Raw genomic sequence first — 21,547 nt, forward strand, 5'->3', positions numbered from 1 at the left:
TCTGAAAACTGTGATGTCAGTAGACCCTACTTGTCAGACTCAACCAAGTCCCAAGGGATGTTTAGAGTCTGCTTAGTAAGGAGATAACCTTACATTCACTGTCTCTACGCACGGCTGGGACTGGCAGTAAACTCACAAAATCCTTTTTGATAAAAGAGAAGCTTAACCAAAAGATCGGCAACACCTGCAAATACTTTAGAATAATGTCTTGAACACCTATTTACATGGTATGCCCTCACTCAATTATGAGGGACACCCAATTCTGAAAGCCCTTTAGAGGTCGAGGTTAAGGTGAAGATTGAGATTAGATTATCAGCCGACAGTGCTTTATGCTCGAAGATAATAATGTTATTAAGATGGCTTTTTAGTTCTGTACGCCTTCAAGTTGTAAAAATCAGCAAACTACCCATAGAATTTGCAGAGAATGTTTATTTTTCTCTCTATATTGCATTATAGTACATGATATTCTTGATAAGATTGTATTTTCAGTGATACAAAGAAGTTAACACGTCGCTTAAAGCTCATGAGACATGTCTTCAAAAGTTGGCAAGGATTTCACTCATTGGACTGCAACTGGTTCTAATAAATACTTTATGAAGCAGACCGTCAACGTTATAAGTGCAAAGGTTGTGTTACAAATGCTCTTAAGGTCTTTATGTGCTTTCGTGTAATGTTGTTAGAGAGATGCATAATTCAAATGCAACTGATTCTGAATTAGGACATATCGTGTCATACCTCTATTTCTACACTTTGTTGAGCTGGGAACGTCTATTTTGATAAAGCCGAGCAGTATTGGATGTTTGTTTAAATCAGCACAGTGCATTTCCTTTTACTGACAGTGATTATACATGTACATACGACTAACACTGACAGGAATTATACTTTAGACTACTGTACATCTATGAAATGATTGTTGCACTCGACGTACTCTCCTGTTTTGTGTTATAATAGCCATTGCTATTAGCTTTATCTTTGACAGCACATAATTTACTACTCTGTGTTGCAAACCTACCTACATAAGATACACAAAACACAATTATCGCTATCGCCCTTGAAACACAACTGATGACCTCGGTTTGTACATTGCTCTCAATTAGGTCGTTAACAGTAGGGATATCACCTTAAGTTGCTTGCCTACTTTCGTTGAGACTTACCCTAACCTATAGCTAGTTGGTAGCGTCTGCAATGGCAGCTAGTTGTTTCTTGTTGACATTCATCCCGTCAGCTAGCAGTCATTATGACAGGTGGTTCCATGCATATGGTGCCCTTATCTGTCTTTTCCTTCTTGCAAGCAACCTTCACAACATCGACGACCAAATTGATAAACTCAAAGACAGTAATGACAGATAGACCTACATACAGCCCTAATAATCCGCCGAGGCCGCTGAGCAGAGTTTCCTCGGTATAAGTTGGATTTTCAGTGATCAGTTCGTAGTTCAAGTCACGAAAGTACACGTGGACTCTCGCGAGATTTTGGCGCACTTCACCTGGGTCGAGTGGCAGATTTCGAGCCTGGCTTCTGGTGTGGATGTTCTCTAGGACGTACCAGACGTAACTGTCAGACGGCCATAGGGAAGATGACAGCCAAAGTGCGTAGGAATCCTCATTACAGGATTGGCGACAGTCGCATGGTAGGTTGCCGTCCTCGTGACGTTTTCGGACTTCTTGACGACAGCACTCTTGTGTCTTGTTCAACACACTGCACAAGGTACTATTGATGGCGATCAGCTCGTCAGAACAGCCACACTCGTCCAGTAAGGCTGCCTGCAGACATGAATGTTGACATGTTTCGTACGTGTACCTTCCACCGTACAACACATCTCTTTCCTGATATGAAGTGCAGTCTCCGTAAGGATGCGGTTGACGTTTGACAGAACTGCGTTTTAAACCAACGAAAGTGCTCTCCCCGGGTTTGGTATTGAGGGCGTTGCCTTCGGGAAACGGCGTCGAACCGACACTATGGATGGTGACCTTTGCTCCGGGATCCTGACCGAAGAGCCCCACGTATTCATTAGCCTCGATTGACAGTGTGAGTTTTAAACCGTACTCTGCTCCCACCTTGGTCGTGTTTCGAACTATGTCATCTTCGCCGTGATTGAAGGTAAAACAGTTGCCATATTTGGCGTTTTGTGTCACTTTGAAACCGTCCAATGAGCACCGTTCTTTGTCAAAGGTGCATTGTAGAATGAGGTCTTCCTTTTGATGACCCATCTCAGCAATCTCCTCTCTCGTAGCCATTGAGAAGTCTGTAATGTCCGTGTAGTCGTCTGTGTTAGAACTGAGAAGGAATCCAGCCCAATCGTTCTCTCTTTCAACAGAGTTTAGCTTCAAGTCCACACAGCCGACTTCACAACGTTCTACATGGCAGTATTCCCAGTCCTGCTCTCCTGTGAAGCACCACGGTGCTTTGGACGAATGATCCTGTACGTTACGACAGTAGTTTTCAGAGAGATCTGCATCCGGGTACAGGGAGGGTGTGGTACAATGATGCTGAGGATCATGGGAGTTCCATTTCTGACATGGCCGACCACTCCTGGTGACGTTCTGCTTGCCTCTGTAGTTCAGGCCTCGCCCCACAATACACTCGGGTTCCGCGCACTTTACCTGATGGTGATGGTAAAAATATACGTTCTTTCCAAGTGTGTTTGCTGGAATTGAACAACTAGAGGAGCTACATCCGACCATTTCGAGGCGTAGGCCACCCGTTCCTTTCCATGACATTGGATACAGTCGTAGGTATCGAGCTGCGACTGCGCGAGACAAGTACACGTGATTCGGGGTGTCGCCATCTTTGTTTCCGACAAACACTAACGGCAACTGAGCTGTGTCATCGTGTTTGTATGACAGCCACTGATTTCCGTCGAAACTAAAGGACAATGAGAAGGATGTGACGTAGCCACCGTCCTTTCCGCCCCCTTGTGTAATCACCCCGGCTAGCACATGTGAGTCTAGTAAGTCCACCTGTATCCACGGCCTGGCGTCATTTTCCTCCATTTTCCAGGAAGACCCACTGTTGAGCCGTGCATGGTTTGGTGTATGTTTCTGGTCAAGGACGGAGGAAGCATTGATTTGATCTCGTAAAATAACGCCACTCTCCATGCCCAGCGGGTTGTTGCAGCCAATGAAATGATTTGTCACATCAGCTTTCTGTGGCATGGATCGATTTGACGACGTTGTGTCTGACTGTGGCGTACAACAGTAGACAGAAAAGGACGTGTCATTAGATGCAATGCTATCTTTGTAAGTTACACTATCTGTACAGTTATGATCCGATGTGTTGCAATTAGCTTGAAGACTAGCCACACCGTGCGGTTCGATAAACCATGAAAACTCTTTGTTCCTAACTCCATCGTAATACAAGTCATTGAGTTGGAGGCGCGAACATGTCTTCTTTGCTGCCATTTCGCACAGTTTTAAGGCCGTCGATTGGTTCGAAAACGTGTCTTCACTTAGAAAGAAACTCTCTTCACAACAGAGTGCTTGGTAGGCTTTTGATGGATCGGTTTTGAATAAAGGAATTCTATTACCTAAGCATCTATCGCCAACATTGCATCCGCAAGTTTCATTAAGTAATGCGACTTTGTCGGCCATGTTGATCCACGCAAGGTGTTCTGGGTCACTGTCGCGCCTGATGGAAGCACCATGGATGGTCAACAGCTGTGAAGGTAGGCAAATCTGCATTCCCTGGTCACGGCAGCCCTTCTCGGCACTGCTGTGGTTGTGGTACGTTTTCTCTGTTAGTTTAAACAGGGAGTCGTCACAGCAGTAAGCTACATTGCTTACGGCGCGAGACACTCGATATCGATACATGTTTTTGAAACAAAACTCAGAACCCGAATTTGTGCAGTCTTTCTCAAACATGGCTTCCATACCATGATCGCTGATCCAGCCCCAGCCAGTTGCTTTAACGTCTCGAAATGTGCTTAACAATACCAGCTGCTCTAGAGAACACAGTTGTTTCCCACGTTCTTCACAATACTGGGCGGCGTAAGTTTGCTGGTAAAATCTTTGGCGTGTGGGGAATACTGGTTCATCGTCATTTTCGCTGATGGAGCATTTTGGGATGGACTGACAGGGAACAGAAGTTAGGTTCGGTTGTCGGGAATTGGGAGCAGTAGGACAGACTAGATCTGTGCTATCTCCATCTGGTGCAAATCGGCAGAAGTTTTCCTCCAGGCAAAAGTCGAAGTAACGGTTCGGGCATGACCAGTCTTGGCAGGTGGCGTTACCAGAAGACCGTACGGTCCCGCGGTATGTGATGACGTTGGACACACAGTCTTTGCTGCTGCAGCTGATGGAGCTGGGGTGTATCATGTTTATCATCGGGGGTGGAGCATGAGCAAAGATGCAGTCATTCTCGTCACATCCCAGAAACTCAACTCGTAGGTTTTTGTTTTCCCATCCAAGGAAACGAGGCAAAATTGCGACGTGTCGGGCTAAGATAGGATGTGAGAGATGCTGGAAGTTGTAGCCATTGCCGTTGACATGGCCGCAGAGAAGGACGGCTTCACCATACTCATCTACATAGTTTGACCAATTAGAGGAGGTCATGCTGTACTGTATATTATACGTTTGAACGTTTCCTTGAATTATCAGCCCTGTCAAGATGACCGTTCTGCCAAAATCGACCTCGAAACGTGGACTCTCATCATAGTATGGATCAAACTTCCACGGGGTATTCGAGTTCAAGCGCCCGTACTCGGGCGGGTGACCGTCGTGAAATGATGACGCTGTAATTTGAAAGTCGTAAATTTTTCCACTTTCCATTCCAAGCGGATTGCTGCATCCGGGAACTTTGGCCGTGCATCCGTACTGAACGCACATTTGAGGAGAGCAACAAAACAAACCGGCTCTCTGAGTGGTTTTATTGGTTGGGAGTACTCCGCGGTAGCATGTTGATGCGGTGCTGTTTGAACAGCCATCCTTCAACATCATCTGAACGTTTTCTCTCGTTTTAAACCATCCCCAGTCGTCAAAACGTCTGCCATCTTTGTAGGCTACAATGAGCTGACTAGCCGTGCACGGCTCACCTTGCAGATCGCCAACTAAGTTCGCGCATGCGCTTGAGCCCAAAGCCTCCATGCGATTTTCGAACGTTTGATTGGTTAGTTTGACGTGACTGTCAAGAGGGCAGCAGAGCGTTGAGTTGATTCTAGCACCGATGTCTTCTATGCGTCTCAGTAGAATCCTGCAATTCAGACATTAATCAAGTCAGTTAGTGTTCGGAAAAGGTGTAACGTTACTGGTCATAAAAAAAGTATCGTAATTCTCGCAGCCATGATACCAGTTAGACTCTAACGTGAGTGGGGAGATCCATAAAAATATCGAGTTGATTGTTTGGTTTGTACGTTGATTAGGGTTAGACATCCAGGTAGTAAGATACGCCAAAAATAGTTACTCAAGCAACTGGATAAAATTTTGAAAAGAAACAAAGTTTGGTTTGACATACTATAACCTACTTGTCTATGATATGAGGCAGGAATTACCTGAGCTGTTTCCAGTTTTAAAATATCTTGCATAGTCCTACAAATAAATGATAGCATTTCCGAAATAGTAGAAACTTGTTGCCAATACTATGACACCAATTCAGGAAAGACAAACTGTTTATAGTTCGTACCTGTCGTTATAGCACAAATCACAAGTATCTTCCTGTCCGTACGCGTCCGCCTTGCATTGATAGAAGAGCTTTGCTGCCCATCCCTCTCGGCTGAAGTAGCTCCATTCAGACTGTATGTAATCTTCAGGTTCTCTCAGGAGCTGAGCCAAGGTGCACAGTTGTCTCGATTGACGTCTATGATTAAACAAAAACAACAAATATAGACAATGCTTCACAGAATTATATGGAGCTTTAAAGCAAATGTGAGTCGACGTACTTTGTAAATCTACTGCAGCTGCAGTGTCTTTCAAAAATCCTTGATCGAAATTGTAAAATGTGCTGCCGAAAGAGGATTTCTTAGTGATTTCTTCTTACTCAACTGCAATGGCAAAACATTATATTGAAACTTTAAGGCTAAAAAATGTGGCTATTCTAGATTCCATAAAGGTACACAATATTAACATACTATCGTTCACAAATTTGACATCCGTTGTGAATATGAATTTTGGTTCTAGTAAACAAATGAAAAAGTTGGTTTTTGAACGGTAATACTAATGACTAAACAATAGCAAACGGCGCTGTAAAACTGTACTGTGCTTTCGGTTCAGGCAAGTGTCGATATGGTAAAAAATAGAGACTTGCCTACGCGTACAAGTTTGACATCAACGTCATCGATTCTTTGATGAATGTATTTTTTATATGGGCGGTGTGTCTGAACAAGGCACGGACTCATGGGCCGACAAAGGTCGGCACCATGTACTTGAATGTGCTATATTCTAGGTTCGCGACTTGATAAAACTACGCTGTGCTTACCTACATTCCGTCCAAGCATCGGTGTTTTCGTTGGAGATATAGACGACCTCCAATCCCTGCCCAGGTATGTAACCATCTTGCATGTCTTGCCCAATTATGGTGTCCCCTCCCATGTTTATTACTTTCTTTGACCACAAGTAGTCCGATACGTCACGTTCAGTTCGCTCATCTAGCTCCAGCAAAGAGTCATGGCGGGAGCCCCTCAGCATGGATTTTCGCAATCTGAAATCAAACATGCTGAAGTTTTAATTCCAAAAATTCACTAAGGATTTTACTTTTTACTTTTAGAAACTCGAAAGGGACTGAAGTTGCCCACTTATCCCCAAGATTTCCAGTCAAACATGTCTACAGTGACCACTCATTGGACTTGAAGAAAAGGGTCACAGTAGACGGGTGGTCACTATGGACAGGCCTTAATATTTGCGTCAGTGAAAATAACAATGAGTGAAAACAACCCAAATATGACTCCAATAGCCAGGTGGTACTTATGCAGGGGTGGTCAAGTTGTACAGATTTCACTGTATCTGTAAATATGCTCACCGGTTGTTGTTGCAGACAGTAACGGACGGAAAGGTGAGTTTCTTGTTGTCCACAACCTTGATGTCGACGTTAACCGGGTACTCAAAGTACGCCTTGATCAAGATGGCGGCCTGGTACACGAACAGGGTGATGCAGGTGACCAGTATGGCGGTCCAAATGATCCTGTGTACCGATTGGAGAAAAAATAAGTAAGTGGTAGCCTCCATAGCAAAAATAAGTAAGTAGTAGCCTCCATAGCAGGCTCTAACCGGCCTTTTTAGGGGGCTAAATAATACACTTTTTGCCGCCATCCCGTAACCATCAGCCACCCTGTAACTATCTACCGGCAAGATAGTTTAATAGAGGGTGGCTGATGGTTACGGGCTGGCTGCAAAAAGTGTATTATTTGTCCCCCCAAAAAAGGCGGGTTAGAGCCTGCTATGGAGGCTAAGTAAGTAGAATGGTGCAGATACCGGGCAACACAGCTAGATCAGCGTATGTGATTGTAGTTCTGGGGGAGGGGGTGGCTCTGGTCGGTCTGATACACTTCTGGTTCATCATCGTTAGCAACATTGAAAATAATCCATATTTTTCATAAATAGATTAGATGAATCTCCCATATCCTATATTAGATGAATGTGCGATTGATTACCTTGATCTTGTCGTATCAGCTTCCACCACTCGGCTGACACCATGGGCGGTAGTGGTGCTACAGAACTCCTTTGTCATCGTCTGTTGACATGGGAACAAAATGAGTGACACATGTGTACAGCCATACGTTGCCAATGCTTTCAGAAGAACCACATTCACAACGAAGAAGGAACAGACATCTGTGCCATACCTTGATGTCTTTCTTCCTCTGCTCCTTTATCATCACGTCGCGTTCTTTAAGACATTTCTCGACTATCTTCCTCGCACGTTCCTCTGCCGTTTCCTCGATGACCTTTAAGAGTCTCGAGTCAATTACTTGGAGAAGCTTCTGATCTTCGTCGTTTGTGGTTGTCATCTTGCCAAAGAGATGCTAGGGTCTCCTGCATGTGGCAAATGTCAATCTAATCACACAGAACGTCTCCATATCAATGAAACAGACTGCTGACCACCACGTTGGTGTCCCTATTTCAATGTCAGTGGATCTTAGCTCAAGCGAACACATAATATTTGCGTTAAATTTTCAGTTTTGTTTAGCATTCTTCTGGTTTCTCTTCTTTGAGCTGTATAAATCTAGTAGTGGTTATTTGAAACTTTCAAATATTGCGCCTGATTCAACCATCCTTCTGCATAACCAGACAGCATTGCAGTTGATCCCAGGACACTCTCTTTCTTCAAAGTACTAAACAAGGCTTGCTACATATGGCATCGTCTTGTAACTTTCCCCAAGTATCCATAATTGTAACGCAATCAGCAGCGGAGTTACTATTAATTTAGAATATACATTACCATGAACACGTAGTCACGTGCCATACATCACATGACTCTTGAGTGCACTGGACATCGATCAAAATCCTATCAAATGTCTTTTAAGGAAATAGCCTACCGTGAAAGTAGCATAATGGGGTATCTCACTACGTGTCAGGCCTCCTAATACATTTCAAAGTATGCATGTAGAACTCTGGTGACAATATTGGCTTTACAGTTATTGCATTATGAATTAAGTGCTTTTACGTTTAATGGGCCAAAGTGTCAGGGGTCCTTATTACATTAGATTAAGCATAGAACCGAAGTCTGTGTAATACATTTCTGGTCTGAAATCCATCATAAGTCGATGAAATGAATCATGGTACCCACTTCTCTATTCTCTATATTGAAACACGCGCACACACACACACACACACACACACACACACACACACACACACACACACACACACACACACACACACACACACACACACACACACACACTAGTAGCAACAACAGTTTGATTACAGCATTAGATGTATATCCACGACAGTAAACCTGATAAAATGCACTCGTGACTCAACACCACTTTACAGGGCATTTCTGATGCCCATTACAGGTCCCTTGTGACATGCTCTCTGACTTGTCTGAATTATGCATCTACTGATGATCTTACTTTCCAACTGATCGCCTACTCATCAATTTAATTCCGTCCTTATGAGTACAGCATTGCTCCTTGAATTATGTATTAGACATATTTCCGCACTAATTACTCAATATGATTGCTTGCAGAAGAGCAGGGGATTACTGGTGATGTGTGATGATTCATACTTCTATGTGTCACCTGATCACGCTCGTTTTATAATTAATCTCTTTTATGCGTTTTTAGGGTTGGACACAGCGTTCGTGAAAGTGATTTGATATGTAGTGATGATTTTACGAATTCACAAGAAGTCAGATTCATGGTTGGAAAGGATGAGGGGATTTGTGAACAATGTTTATAAAGTATCATTTCATTCTAATTCCCCATTTTATAACCATACAACAGGCAGCTCATTTATCGTTCCTTTTCATCAGTACCCCAGAAAATGTTGCAGTTGTGTTAAACTATCCTGTTATGTTCTGTACACACCAACTATGAACTATTACTCTATTAGTTTTGCACACACGTAGAGATCTATATTATTTCTTTCTAACCGATCTAAAGTAAAATTGCAATAACTAGTACTATGTTTCAGACAGACGAAAAAAGAAGGCCTTCATATTAGTTTAGGGCAAAACATTTTAGATGCAGAACATCTATTTTCATCAAAAAATATGAAAATTAAAAGTTTCTCTCCAGAATATGTCCTGAATGAGAAAGGAATTGTACGCTGCTTACCTCTATACTGCAGTAACAGAGCGTAGTGGGGCGTGGTCCCACTGATTGTCTTGTAGAAATGATGATTATTGGAGAACAGGATTAGAAGAAGCTGTGCGAAAAAGCAAATGTCTGTCACAGAACTGCCGTTTCATTATAATGGCATGGACATCGTGACAGAGATGGGGTTTTAGCTGCCATCTTTTAATCAAATTATCTGACGTTATGACGTTATCATAGAGTGCCAGGTCACTAAGGTTGTCCATTTGACCACATTCGAAGGTCATATTACTGGTTACGTGTCCCATTGGATACCATTTGAAACGCACATACTTATTAAAAAACAACAGATTTGATTCTGACTCAAGTCATTAAATTTGGCTTCCGAGAAAGGGCTAATGGGTCCCTGCTTCGACTAGGGCAATTGGGAGGCAAGGATTTTAAAGTTTGCTTGCTGTAGCTTACAAAGTGGATACAAGTAAAGTTCTAATCTTGTGTTTCTATTGCTGACAGACTGTTGTTATACGTCGGGAGTCCACGTTGATGTTCTTAAGAATAGAGATCTACAATCTTCAGATCAATATCGTTTTCCTCAACGTTATCCCCTCCACAAACCCAGCTAATTAAGGTGTGTAAAAAGAACCTGCACGACAACGATCATTGAACAAACCTGGCAATGAACAAGGTCACTTGGACTAAACAACGCATCGTTACCAAGCGATACATACATGAACGAAGCACACATTCCTAAAGGACTGAAAGAACACCAACTGTTCACAATAACATTAAGAACATGTATCTATATCTACTTTAATCTACAAACTCTTGAAATAAATGTTTACACAGCTTAAACGCACGGTTGAACTGCGTAATAGGGCCACACCGAAGAACGTAACGAGTACAGCTATCATTTAATTTGCTACATTTAAGCTTTTAGAATGTTGCCGGACAAGTTTGGTTTAGTTGGCGACTCAGATAGCTTTCATTTAGATACCGTTTTGACTACACGAATCCCAACCGACCGCTGAAGTAATTATTGAGGGATTTGTTTTAGTATTTGCAGAATTCCGTTCGAGTTTGTTAGACCTATATGTGTGGACATAAATAATTTATTCAGGCCACCCATGGCAATATCCTTTTATCGCCTCAGTAGAATTGATTATGACCAAAAGAAAATATGTTATCTTGCCGCGATCTTATCCAAGTATTGTTATCAATATTAAAAGACAGATCGTGCGAAACAAGCGTCTTTAGCGGAGTTGTTGAGGGTTAATCAGCTTATGAACAGTCTGACACCTAGCTCTTCAATATGTCGCTAAAAAGTGACGTCACGAGACGTTATGGCAGGGTGTTTGGCCAAAAACTAATCAATGAGTTAATGTTACTTGTATTCAATTCAAAACCATACAAACATCCAGTAGAAACCCCCTTGTAGCTCACGTTATCACAAAATAAAGGTTTTGACGAAAAAAGGAATATCAAACCACCATGCGTTTTGATATTACTCTCTGCATGGTAAAATAGAGGATATTTATTGACTGATGGTTGGAAATATCTGGTGGTTCAGTCGGCCACTTCAGTAGAAAACGTCTAATGCAGGTAATGACATTAATTATCAAACTTGAGACAAGCTTCCGTTGTAAGCGGTATCCTTCCTGTCTATCTTATCTCCAGACATTCAGTATCAAATAGCAGAAAAAGCACGATTTTTGTGTCCACCAACATGCAAGGGAAACAATATACTGTACATCATACCGAAGATGCGTTTAGAAGTTATAAAACATTACGAGGCCTTTCTTACCTTGAAGAATGAAGCTGTTTGTCCCTCGCGGTCTGTTGTCCCGTTGTTGGTGTGGCCAACCTGTGGGGCTTCTATATTTATGTAGTCTGGGCGGGAAAGGCATGGCGTCATCACCGGAAGCACTGTGTCACGTACGGGAAATGCGTCATGAAATAGACCCCCTCCCAAGGTGACAGCCTATGTGTTGGCAGAACAACGGAGAATCCAACAGATAGTGTCTTGTTGTGTGATTATTTCGTTTTGAGCGATGGTATTGGTGATGGGATCTCAAAAATACAAAAAGTACATCTAATATCCTTGGTAGTAGATAGCCAATACATGGGTCATTACAATATAGAGCATGAAAAGAGGGAACAAAAGAGCATTCCATCAATCTATCTTGACTTTTAATATTTCAGATGCTATCATATAGGTCATACGACAAATTAAGGTCAATAATTTAACGTTATAAATGTAAAGGTAGACGGTGCCGTAATTTGTTTCTTTAACAAGGTGTGGCTTTCCTCAAACACTGGAAAATCAATTGAACGTACTGCAACTTCAGATGGTTTGAAATAATGTATGATGATAGACAACATAACTTAACACATTTACAAAAATGATATTTCTGTAGCATTCCCCGTGAAATCCGCTATCCATGGATGTTAAATAGAGAATGCAGTCAGACAATTTGTTTACACAGATTCAAGGCTAACTTTAAAAATGGCGCCATTCTTCCACACCGTTTAACATATATCATCACGGAACAGTACCGTAGGAAATGAGCCCAAGCCAGTCATGTAGCTTTAAGTGACCCCCAGGCAAGGTGACCTATCTAGTATAATTATGCCCCGTATTGTCACTGCGGTTAGTTCGGGTAACGTGTCATCTACGGGTTAGCTCATATTTTGAAACACAGTAGAAGGATTTTACAAAGAACTAAAAAATAACGTTTTTCCTTCAAATAGCCTTTCCTGATCAGGTTACAATGAAGTCCCAGCTGCAGCAGAAAGTTAAAGAAAAAACAAGAAAAACAACAACAACAACAACAAAAACTACCCAGAGGGGCAGCGGTTTGGAAAGGAGACTTGAACAGTCAATTCAATACTCATCAAATACAGTAGCTTTGATCTGTTCAGTAGCTCACACGTTTTCGTACAGACCATCGCCAACTTCGTTGGAATAAATGTGTTCCTTTGCGCTCGGTAAGTTAAGACTAGTATATGTCGAGTCAGACATGGTCGATTGGTTTAGACCCTGGTATGTGGTGTCGACAGCTTGAGAATCTGAGCACATGGTGGGTGCGTTCAGATCTAGGTACGTGGTGTCAACATCCAGAGAATTTTGGGAAGCACCGCGGCCACTACTGTCTTGACTGGGAGGAGGCGAGTTGGCGTAGCTAACTGCGATGGCGTCATAATTTAGACTGTCGTACTCGGGCGCTTCATCTTGGGGTTGCATGCGTGGTATAGGCCCCATCGCGAGTGCTGTAGGTGAAGCACCGCTGCTTTGTCTATTCCTAGTTTGTCTAAGAAATAAATGTATAAAGATAATAAGTATTTTTGATAGATTATCATATAGTTACATACAAAGGCTGCCTCCCCCAACCCCAGAGTCGGTAGCTCAACTCTGGTGGAACACTTTATTGGTATTTATATCTTCAGAAAGGAAAGGGAAGACACGAAAACAAAAAAGGAAACGAAACGACAATATGTAAGAAGTTTGGTAAAGAAATGAAAAACTGACCTTTTCTTCATCACAACAGCACCGATGACTACAGCAGCTGTGATGGAGACACCGCCGACGACTGACAATGCAATACCTGTAGTCATTAGGGTACTGGACCCGTTGGAAGCACTGGTAGAGTTACCTGTAAGATATACCAATGCTCGACGTGAAGAGGAATTTAGATTAAATATAACATTGCTTGTTATGTCCATGAAAATGTAGGTATTGTTTTTGGTGTGTGTGTCTGTGCGTTTGTGTTCCAAGGTATTTGTTATCAGCGTAACATGTTGCATATATTAGCGATCGGCAGGCTTCGGAAACGGTCCCTCAGAATCTGTACGTGGGTAGGGCCTGCGGTTTTCTGTGGTATTGCAGCAGAACTTCCGATTTTGTATTTTTTTTTGTCCTGGTTCCCACAGCGTTTAGACCAAACAACTCGCTAAATGATTAATTTTTGCACGTTATGATATGATGTATTTTAACACTGTCATCCTCCCGTGCCATGGCACTCGAAACATTTAATTGTATTTGAAATTGTGACATACAAGCTAACAACAATATGTGGTGGTTATTCACCCTATATAAACAAATACCCACTTTTAAATGTGCTGGTTCGTGTTTCTGTGTCCCGGGTTGTGACAGGGAGTTCGGTAGTCTCGGGCATTGTTGTCTGGATGATAGTAAACGTCTCTACAGTGAAGGTTTGTTCTGTATACTGCACAGTGGAAGGGGGTTCTGTAGTCTGGATAGTGGAAGGGGGCTCTGTAGTCTGGATAGTGGAAGGGGGTTCTGTAGTCTGGATAGTGGAAGGGGGTTCTGTAGTCTGGATAGTGGAAGGGGGTTCTGTAGTCTGGATAGTCGAAGGGGGTTCTGTAGTCTGGATAGTGGAAGGTGGTTCTGTAGTCTGGATAGTGGAAGGGGGTTCTGTAGTCTGGATAGTCGAAGGGGGTTCTGTAGTCTGGATAGTGGACGGCAGTTCTGTAGTCTGGATAGTTGACCATGTCGTATACGCCGCAGCATTCCTGGTCATCGCCAGAGCTAAATGGAACATAATAAAGAGTGACTTTTGTAGAAGTATTTTCGACTGTTGTGTGTGTGTGTGTGTAATATACAGAAATCATGGCCTCATCTAGTATTAATTATCTAGCATGCACTATTCTTAAGATAGGCTTAATGGGCATTCTTGTACATGTATGTGTGTAGGGGGCTACTGAATGGAAATCATGCGCAAATAGAGACACGTCATCATCGTTATCAAGTATGGTGAGCTAGAATGGTTTATCCCATATACTTCCGTGTCAGGGATTAGTGCAATCGAACAGAAAACTATAGACACAGGCGTTAGCAGAAGATAAGCGTCCACATATGAATACCGACACTTGATCTTGGTTGAGGCAAACGTGAAGATAGGGTTTGAAACTATAGTAATCGTTAACTGTTTCATAGTAGTTGATAACAATAACAAACCTCTGGCCGAGAATTGTTGCCGGTTTTCAGTGTTATTTTAAGAAGGAAACAGAAAAAAACATCAAACCGAAAAACGTTAGAATTTACACTCGACAGCCATGGAATGTTTCGATTTGATGTTGAGTTTATGTGAGCATGATGAGAAAAAAATGTTTTTGCTCATTTTGTTATGTCATGTTTACCCTTAGAAAGATAGGTAAGGTCAAGGAAGTATTACGAAACCACTTGCGGAACAGAAATGTTGTCAGCATACGTGCATGTGAATATACCAGTAATTTCTCAAAACTTCTTCCTTCAGGGAGAACGAAAATAGTCGAGAGCGAAGAAGTCGGTATCTAATGTTCCAGCTGGAAATAACAGAATCGGTACCTTCTCACCTGTTAGAATGAGCAAAATCCGCATGATCTTCAGAGAGCGTGTGCTGGCCTGCAGTTGACTGTGTACGTACAGTCTCTTTGTAAAGTACAAGAAGAGCGTGTGTGACCTTTAGTTGACTGTGTACGTACATTCTCTTTGTAAGTACAGGTTGAACAACCAGTTTGGTCACGTGATACTCGTGCTTGATAATTGACTCCTGACGCCAGTCATGTCGCTCGGAGGACAGTAACAAAGAACGATGTTGTCATGTCATTTTAACGACTCTGTAATTTACAAATCATACAACTCATTAAAAACTCATAGACAGCTAGACTTCCAGACTTTGCTGAAACCCTCTCGTTTGGTTAGACATTCGCTAAGTGAAAACAGATAATTCGCCAATATACACAAAAAGGGTCTCACTAAATACCGAAAACAACCGAAAACAACCGAAAACAACCGAAAACAACCGAAAACAACCGAAAACAACCGAAAACAACCGAAAACAATCGAAAACAATCGAAAACAACAAAATCACTAAATACTGAAAACAACCGAAAACAACAAAAAAACAACAAAAAACAACCAAAAAACGAAAACAGCCGAAATTCCGCCGGTTTTCAATGCCATAAATACAATAAAGGTGCCTGCGCTATTTTGCGGAGGGGGGTTTATAGAGGGGGGGTTGTGGCCGCATGGTATTTAGCGTCCTTTTTTTGCCTATTTCAAGTTGAGGAAATTTCTCGATACAGAAAAAAGAAGGAGTTTGCATTATCTTGAAAATCACACATTTTTACAGTGAAGAGAAGTTTAAGAAAGTTGAAAAGGAAGAGTTTATTGGTCACGATATCTTTATGTTTGCGATGAAAAACAAGAGTTCTCTGTTCAATGTCGCGACATGTCTAGAAATGTGCATGGCTTATGAACCACTAAAACCTCCCAGACCCTCTTCTCAAGATATTGGCCTCCCCGTCATAACAGCAGCACGTTTTCACATCTGTTTGAAAACAATGGTGTAGTGATGCTATTATTGTACGATAGCTAATAGTAATAGAGAATATAAAGTATCCAAAGCCAGCCTGTAGTAACGTAGTTATCCAGATTCTAATCTTTACTGAGCGGTAAGACCAAGTGGTCTGATTGACGTAACAAGATAATATTCCATCTGATAACTCGACCTCTATTGTGAAAATCAAATATTTTTGTGAAAAAGGCTTGTTTTAGGGAAAAAATAGGGATGTCCCTGTGGAATGCAATTAAAGGCGTTTTGAAGGGATTTCAAGGTAAGCAAAAGGCGAGACAAACTAATCTAGCACCTCGGGTATCTTTGAACATTGCGAACAGCAATAAGAACACAGCAAACTCAAGCTGAAAAAAGTGCGACTGATAAAATGTGTTGTTTTCAGTTGCTTTTGGTTGTTTTCGTGATGTTTTCGGTTGTTTTCGTCTTTTTTCGGTTGTTTTCGAGTTGTTTCGGTTGTTTTCGAGTTGTTTTCGGTTGTTTTCGGTTGTTTTCGGTATTTAGTGAGACCGCACAAAAAGGTTATTGCGTTTAAGTTGAGAAGCTAATTTCCCAATGTCCATTGGTCATATCATGAACACATGTCCAGTGTTCTATAGAAAATATCCAAATCTATTTTTTTCAATGAATATTCCTCTCGTGTGCTTGGTGAGGGACCGTTCTAAAGCGCCCCCACGCGATTCATCAAAACTTTGCTATCGTACACCGGCATTGTTTCTTTGGGTACTCAATTCGGAATGCAGAATGCTTCACTTGAAGAGCACGGTGCTGTAAATCAGGGCCACTTAAAGGTGTGAAGATGTAAGAGATTTGTTTGTTTGTATTGCATACCCGGTAAACCGTATGAAGGCGTAACACACCAGGTTTGTACTGAAGAGTACAAGCTGCATATCCGGACAGATTTATATGATCCACACACACCGGGAAGGACCCCTACTCTTTTCGATAAGTGTACTGGGATCTTTAACGTGCTTGAGGTGTGGCTCTCCTCAGTCCTATCCCAGGGACATCCCTAACCGAAGCTAAGTACTCATTTTCACCAGAGTAAAGTCATGTAAGGTGCCTTTCCCAAGGGCACAACGTCAACGGGACAAATCAGGGAACCCCGGATTCGAACCCAGTATCTCTGGGGCCAAACACCGTGCCACTACGCCACCACGACGCCACTAGATATCATCTCTCTGTGCTCTGTGTCTGTAAAAGAAAAACTAAGAAGATAACACAAGACAGAAGCATATGGTCACGAACGTAAAACTGTGCGTGTGTGTATACTAGGAGATTTTAGTGTTTCGAACGGTAAATAAACATGTATATTCGGACATGATGATGCAACGTAACTGTCAATTCTGCCACCATCGATCTTCTACATCGATCGTCTACATCTATCTAAAATGTATTATTTTCAGTGAGTATAAGCAATATGCCGTCTGCAATAAGAACATTCAATCAAAACACATCTACTGAAGACGTTTGTCGATTCTTAAAGGAAATATATAGTTTTTGTTCTCAGGGCGCTACCATCTTTTAACGCCGTCGGTTCTTTATATATATCTAAAAGATGATTTTGTTTGGAGAGATAACCAATCTCCCGTTGGCAATAAGAACATTTCTTTTCAAAACATATCAACTAAAGACACCTGGTAATTCTTAAAGAAAACATATGTGTTTTTTTTCCCGTCAGGGCTCTACCGTCTTTCCAAACAAACAGACACCGATGTCCAATTACCCATTTCTTTTCTTCTCATGGATTGTTTGAAGATTTGAATTTGAAAATAATGATTTTGCCTACAGATATCTGTCTTCAGCGGAAGTTACTAATGATCTACGCACATGGAGCATAATAAAAGAGACACAAACACAGGAGGCCTGGAGCCACGAAAACACCGTTTTAGATTGACGAGTTGCTACGAGTGCTCAGTAGTCTAAACCCAAGCATTTTTGTTTTCTCCTTTCTTTGAGCCCTTAAACCACACAGGTTAAGTGTCACTAAGAAGGCCGTGTGGCACGACGAAGGTTACTTCTAACCAAGATATAACTACGGAAGCCCACTGAAATAAAGATCAGACCTAGCAACTAAATCTGCAGGTGATTGGAATGGATAAAGGAATACATCCAACATTTCCTTGTCGCAGGTGCACGTTAATGCTTCATTACTGTACTGACCTTTGGGCATGATGTATTTTGCGCTGTTAATCAGACCTTGTGAAATCTGATACAAGTACTTTACTTTACCTGACGTAAAGGCTGTTTCAGATGATTCCTTGGTTGCTTATATATCAAAGGAAACAACACCGGTATCTCGGCACCTTGCCTCAAGCAGAGATCATTAAAAAGTTGAATGTACTTCCAAGAGATTGAGCCCAACAATGTATTTATGAAAAATTTACTTTATCAATAAGTGGTAAAACAGGCTTCAACATTTTGTCTCAGACACATAGATATGAAGAAATACCGTATAGTACATAGCACAATAGACAATAGGGACGAAGTCATCTGTTCACTTTACGTGAGTGAAAAATGAGTGACTCCTCTGGTTTTTTTTTATATTTGGCAAAAAGTTTAGATCTTGTCTAAACTCAATGACTGACTACAAAATGGTGCCATGCGTAGTTCGCTAAGATGTTACCAAGGATCTACATTGTACGCCCTAGCTGATCGTCAGTCACTATCTTCTGAAAGGGAGATGCTTTTAAACAATGATTTACCAACTGCGGCATCTTTCTCATCATCTAACCGGCTGTTCATTTCAACTTGGCTGTTCTTGGCCACAAATTTAGACGTGGAGGCTACGTGTGCAAACGCAACATCTGGCAGTTGATCCATGCACTGATTGCCGGCTGCTGTTGCAATATTCACCCGGTGAGACCGCTGGAACACCTGCCTTAGCGCCCTCCGGAAGTCAGGGGCCCTAAGACTGTGAACCAAAGGATCTGCCATCGGTGATAGAGTTCTGAAGAGATGCACCGCCACCTTGTGAGCTATCAGCTGCGCGTCAGATGCATTCTCTTCATGTACCAAGACAGCACGCCGTGAAACTATCAGGAATATGGTGGCCGACAGGAACACAAAGAAAACGATCACGTGGCCTGCCATGGTTTTGAAGGCTTTCGTTTGATAAATTCGTAGGTGTTGGTTCGCATCTCTTTCTTGCTGCCGCCTAGCTTCTTTGAACACAAGGTAATAGAGTATAACGCTAACTAGAACGAATATGACTTGAAAAGTGAACCCCATGTTTCTGATGACTGCCGATGCCTGGCTGCTGTTTAAGGTCTCAGGTGCACATTGTAGGCTTCCTGATGACTTCATCCCACCAGCGATAGCCACTGGTGTAATTCCTATAGATATCGCTAGAAAATCTACCACAAGCATACCTATCACTACCTTTTGGGTGGTCACCTGCGTGTTATATCTTAAAGGATGACAGATAAAGTAATACAGATCTATGGCCATCAAGGAGTACGTGCCGAATATTGCGACACCTGACAAGGTGCCGATAACATAGATGAGCTCACATTCAAATGGAACGGAATGCAAATGTCCTTTCACAACTGTCACAATGTTAATAGGTATCAAAATCGCGGCGAAGATGATCTCGACTATTGCTAAGTGACACCTTAGGTAGTGTCTTGGTTTCTGCAGAGTTTCCTTCTTGCAGACGAGAAAGATGACGAGCATGTTGCACACAACGGCTACAAACACACACAAGGCGTCGTATGCGATCTGAAAACCTTTTGACGTGGGGTCCGAGATGGCATCGAATTCCACAACGTCTCTGGTACTGTTTTCAATTCCTGTTCCAGTCATTGTCCTATTTGTCTGCGTGTGAACACTGGCGTATGAAGTCGGGAATGTACAGTTGCCGCGATCGTGGGAGTAGCAAGAGCTGTTACTCTAGACTGAGCCACGTCCAGACAGCTGTAGACAGAAGTGGCAAAATGAGCACAAGGAAATAATACTTTCTTGTCAAAAACACGGTCTACAAATATTCTAAATACGTCTGCATATATTTCAGTGTACACTCTAGACAGCTAAAACCCATTGAAGCTGACGATTCCTCATCACGCTACTCACGTGTCATTACCATAAGTACAATGTAGCAACAGCACACCACTTTACGGATGGTACTGTTGCTTACTAGGGATACCATATTGACAAAAGCCGTCATATTCTAACCTCCAAGCAGATCTACACGGTGCCAAAAATCGTATATGCTGGCCAGAAAAACTCCAGTCAGCCAGAGAAGCTCCAGTATATGCTAGCCAGAGAAGCTCCAGTCAGCCAGAGAAGCTCCAGTCCGCACTGGAGCTTCTCTGGCTGACTAGAGCTTCTCTGGCTAGCATATACGATTTTTGGCACCGTGTAGATCTGCTTGGAGATTAGTCATATTCAACATCACAATTACTCTTAAATAATTATGTTGACGATATACAAGGCAGATTGTAGTCCTGTTCAGCTTGACAGATTGCCCATATATAAGCCATGTACAGGTCAGCTAGTCCTACGTGAACGGATGTGGCAGTAATTCTTAGTGGTTACAGGTTGCTTCGCTACATTACCGGGAATTGTACTGGAAGTTTAATTCACCCGAAACCCGGGTAAACCGTAAGTGATTGTAATAAAACTATTTCTATCTAGAGGAATAACATTAAAAGGTAGCGAAACTACTTCTGTCATGTAGGGAAACGACTGAAGCGAGGTGACAATGTAGCGAAACAACCGGTTACCCTCTCAATCAGTGCCAGGAGCAGTTGTCTAGATCTCGTTGAGTAAGGCTAGAAATGCAACCATTCTTCCGTTTTAGCTAGTTCGGTACCTTTCACACTGAAGACACTGCCACTAGGAGAATGTATATGTGATCATCCTAATGCTTTGATATTACGCTTCTATCCGTTCCTTTCTGATCGCCACTAAATTAGATTTATCTTTTTAGTACCCTCCAAAAAGAAAACTGCCAGTCCAAACATCACTCGTTTGGTGTCTGCCTTACCTGTTTATGCAGGAAATCTTGTTCACAGTGGATCAGGAGTTGGTCCAAGAGTCGGCAATCTACTTTAACATTTCGTATGGTTACGACGGTGGTTTCTCTATGGTACTGGCGACTACAGTACGCCGACGTTTATATAGCATCATATTTCCGTTTGACGCATCTGCGCATCATGGGCCCGATCATCAGGCGTACTTCCTTTGATCCTCGGGGGAGTATATGATGCCAATTAATTAGTGTATGGATTGGATCTTGTTTTTGTCAAAGGTAAGATGAAGGAAGATGACAGAAAAATCACATAGAATGTTATGAACTCCAAAGTGGTGGCTTGAAACCACCTTAGCAAAATCAAAACTTTAAAATGACTCACAGCCACCTCTTTTTGATGAAGAATATATTTTAGAGATATATACATTTGTGATCCAGTGTATTATTACGTATTCAAGAAATTTACACGCTAACAGGGATCTTAAGGGTGATGAGTATATCTTGAAATGTTCGGAAGTGTGCTCCTTAGTCCATCT

The 21,547-nt window shown here is 42.1% G+C and overlaps 2 protein-coding genes across 2 annotated transcripts; both read right to left on the reverse strand.

Moving 5' to 3' along the window:
- Positions 1-411: 411 nt before the first annotated feature.
- Positions 412-7,955, reverse strand: LOC136446447 (uncharacterized). The gene is made up of 6 exons (XM_066444817.1): positions 7,770-7,955; positions 7,581-7,660; positions 6,950-7,111; positions 6,410-6,631; positions 5,618-5,791; positions 412-5,188 (listed from the first exon to the last, which is right to left on the reverse strand). Exons 1-6 carry the CDS (start codon positions 7,932-7,934, stop codon positions 1,222-1,224), a joined length of 4,770 nt encoding a protein of 1,589 aa, XP_066300914.1. The 5' UTR covers positions 7,935-7,955; the 3' UTR covers positions 412-1,221.
- A 10,381-nt stretch (positions 7,956-18,336) lies between these two features.
- Positions 18,337-21,170, reverse strand: LOC136446188 (olfactory receptor 226-like). Its single transcript, XM_066444503.1, has 2 exons — positions 21,027-21,170; positions 18,337-19,954 (listed from the first exon to the last, which is right to left on the reverse strand). The coding sequence occupies exon 2, from the start codon at positions 19,841-19,843 to the stop codon at positions 18,698-18,700; it is 1,146 nt and encodes a 381-aa protein (XP_066300600.1). The 5' UTR covers positions 19,844-19,954; positions 21,027-21,170; the 3' UTR covers positions 18,337-18,697.
- Positions 21,171-21,547: the final 377 nt, after the last annotated feature.

The sequence above is a fragment of the Branchiostoma lanceolatum genome, chromosome 12, assembly GCF_035083965.1.
Source record: "Branchiostoma lanceolatum isolate klBraLanc5 chromosome 12, klBraLanc5.hap2, whole genome shotgun sequence".
Taxonomy (NCBI): domain Eukaryota; kingdom Metazoa; phylum Chordata; class Leptocardii; order Amphioxiformes; family Branchiostomatidae; genus Branchiostoma; species Branchiostoma lanceolatum.

Bases quoted from the DNA above. Each gene is read 5' to 3' on its own strand.
- LOC136446447 (XM_066444817.1), bottom strand. From the start codon at position 7,934: ATGACAACCACAAACGACGAAGATCAGAAGCTTCTCCAAGTAATTGAC. The intron at 7,661-7,769 runs GTATGGCACAGA...CCATGTCAACAG, and splicing joins AGAGGAAGAAAGACATCAAG to ACGATGACAAAGGAGTTCTG. The intron at 7,112-7,580 runs GTAATCAATCGC...ATCGGTACACAG, and splicing joins GCTGATACGACAAGATCAAG to GATCATTTGGACCGCCATAC.
- LOC136446188 (XM_066444503.1), bottom strand. From the start codon at position 19,843: ATGACTGGAACAGGAATTGAAAACAGTACCAGAGACGTTGTGGAATTC.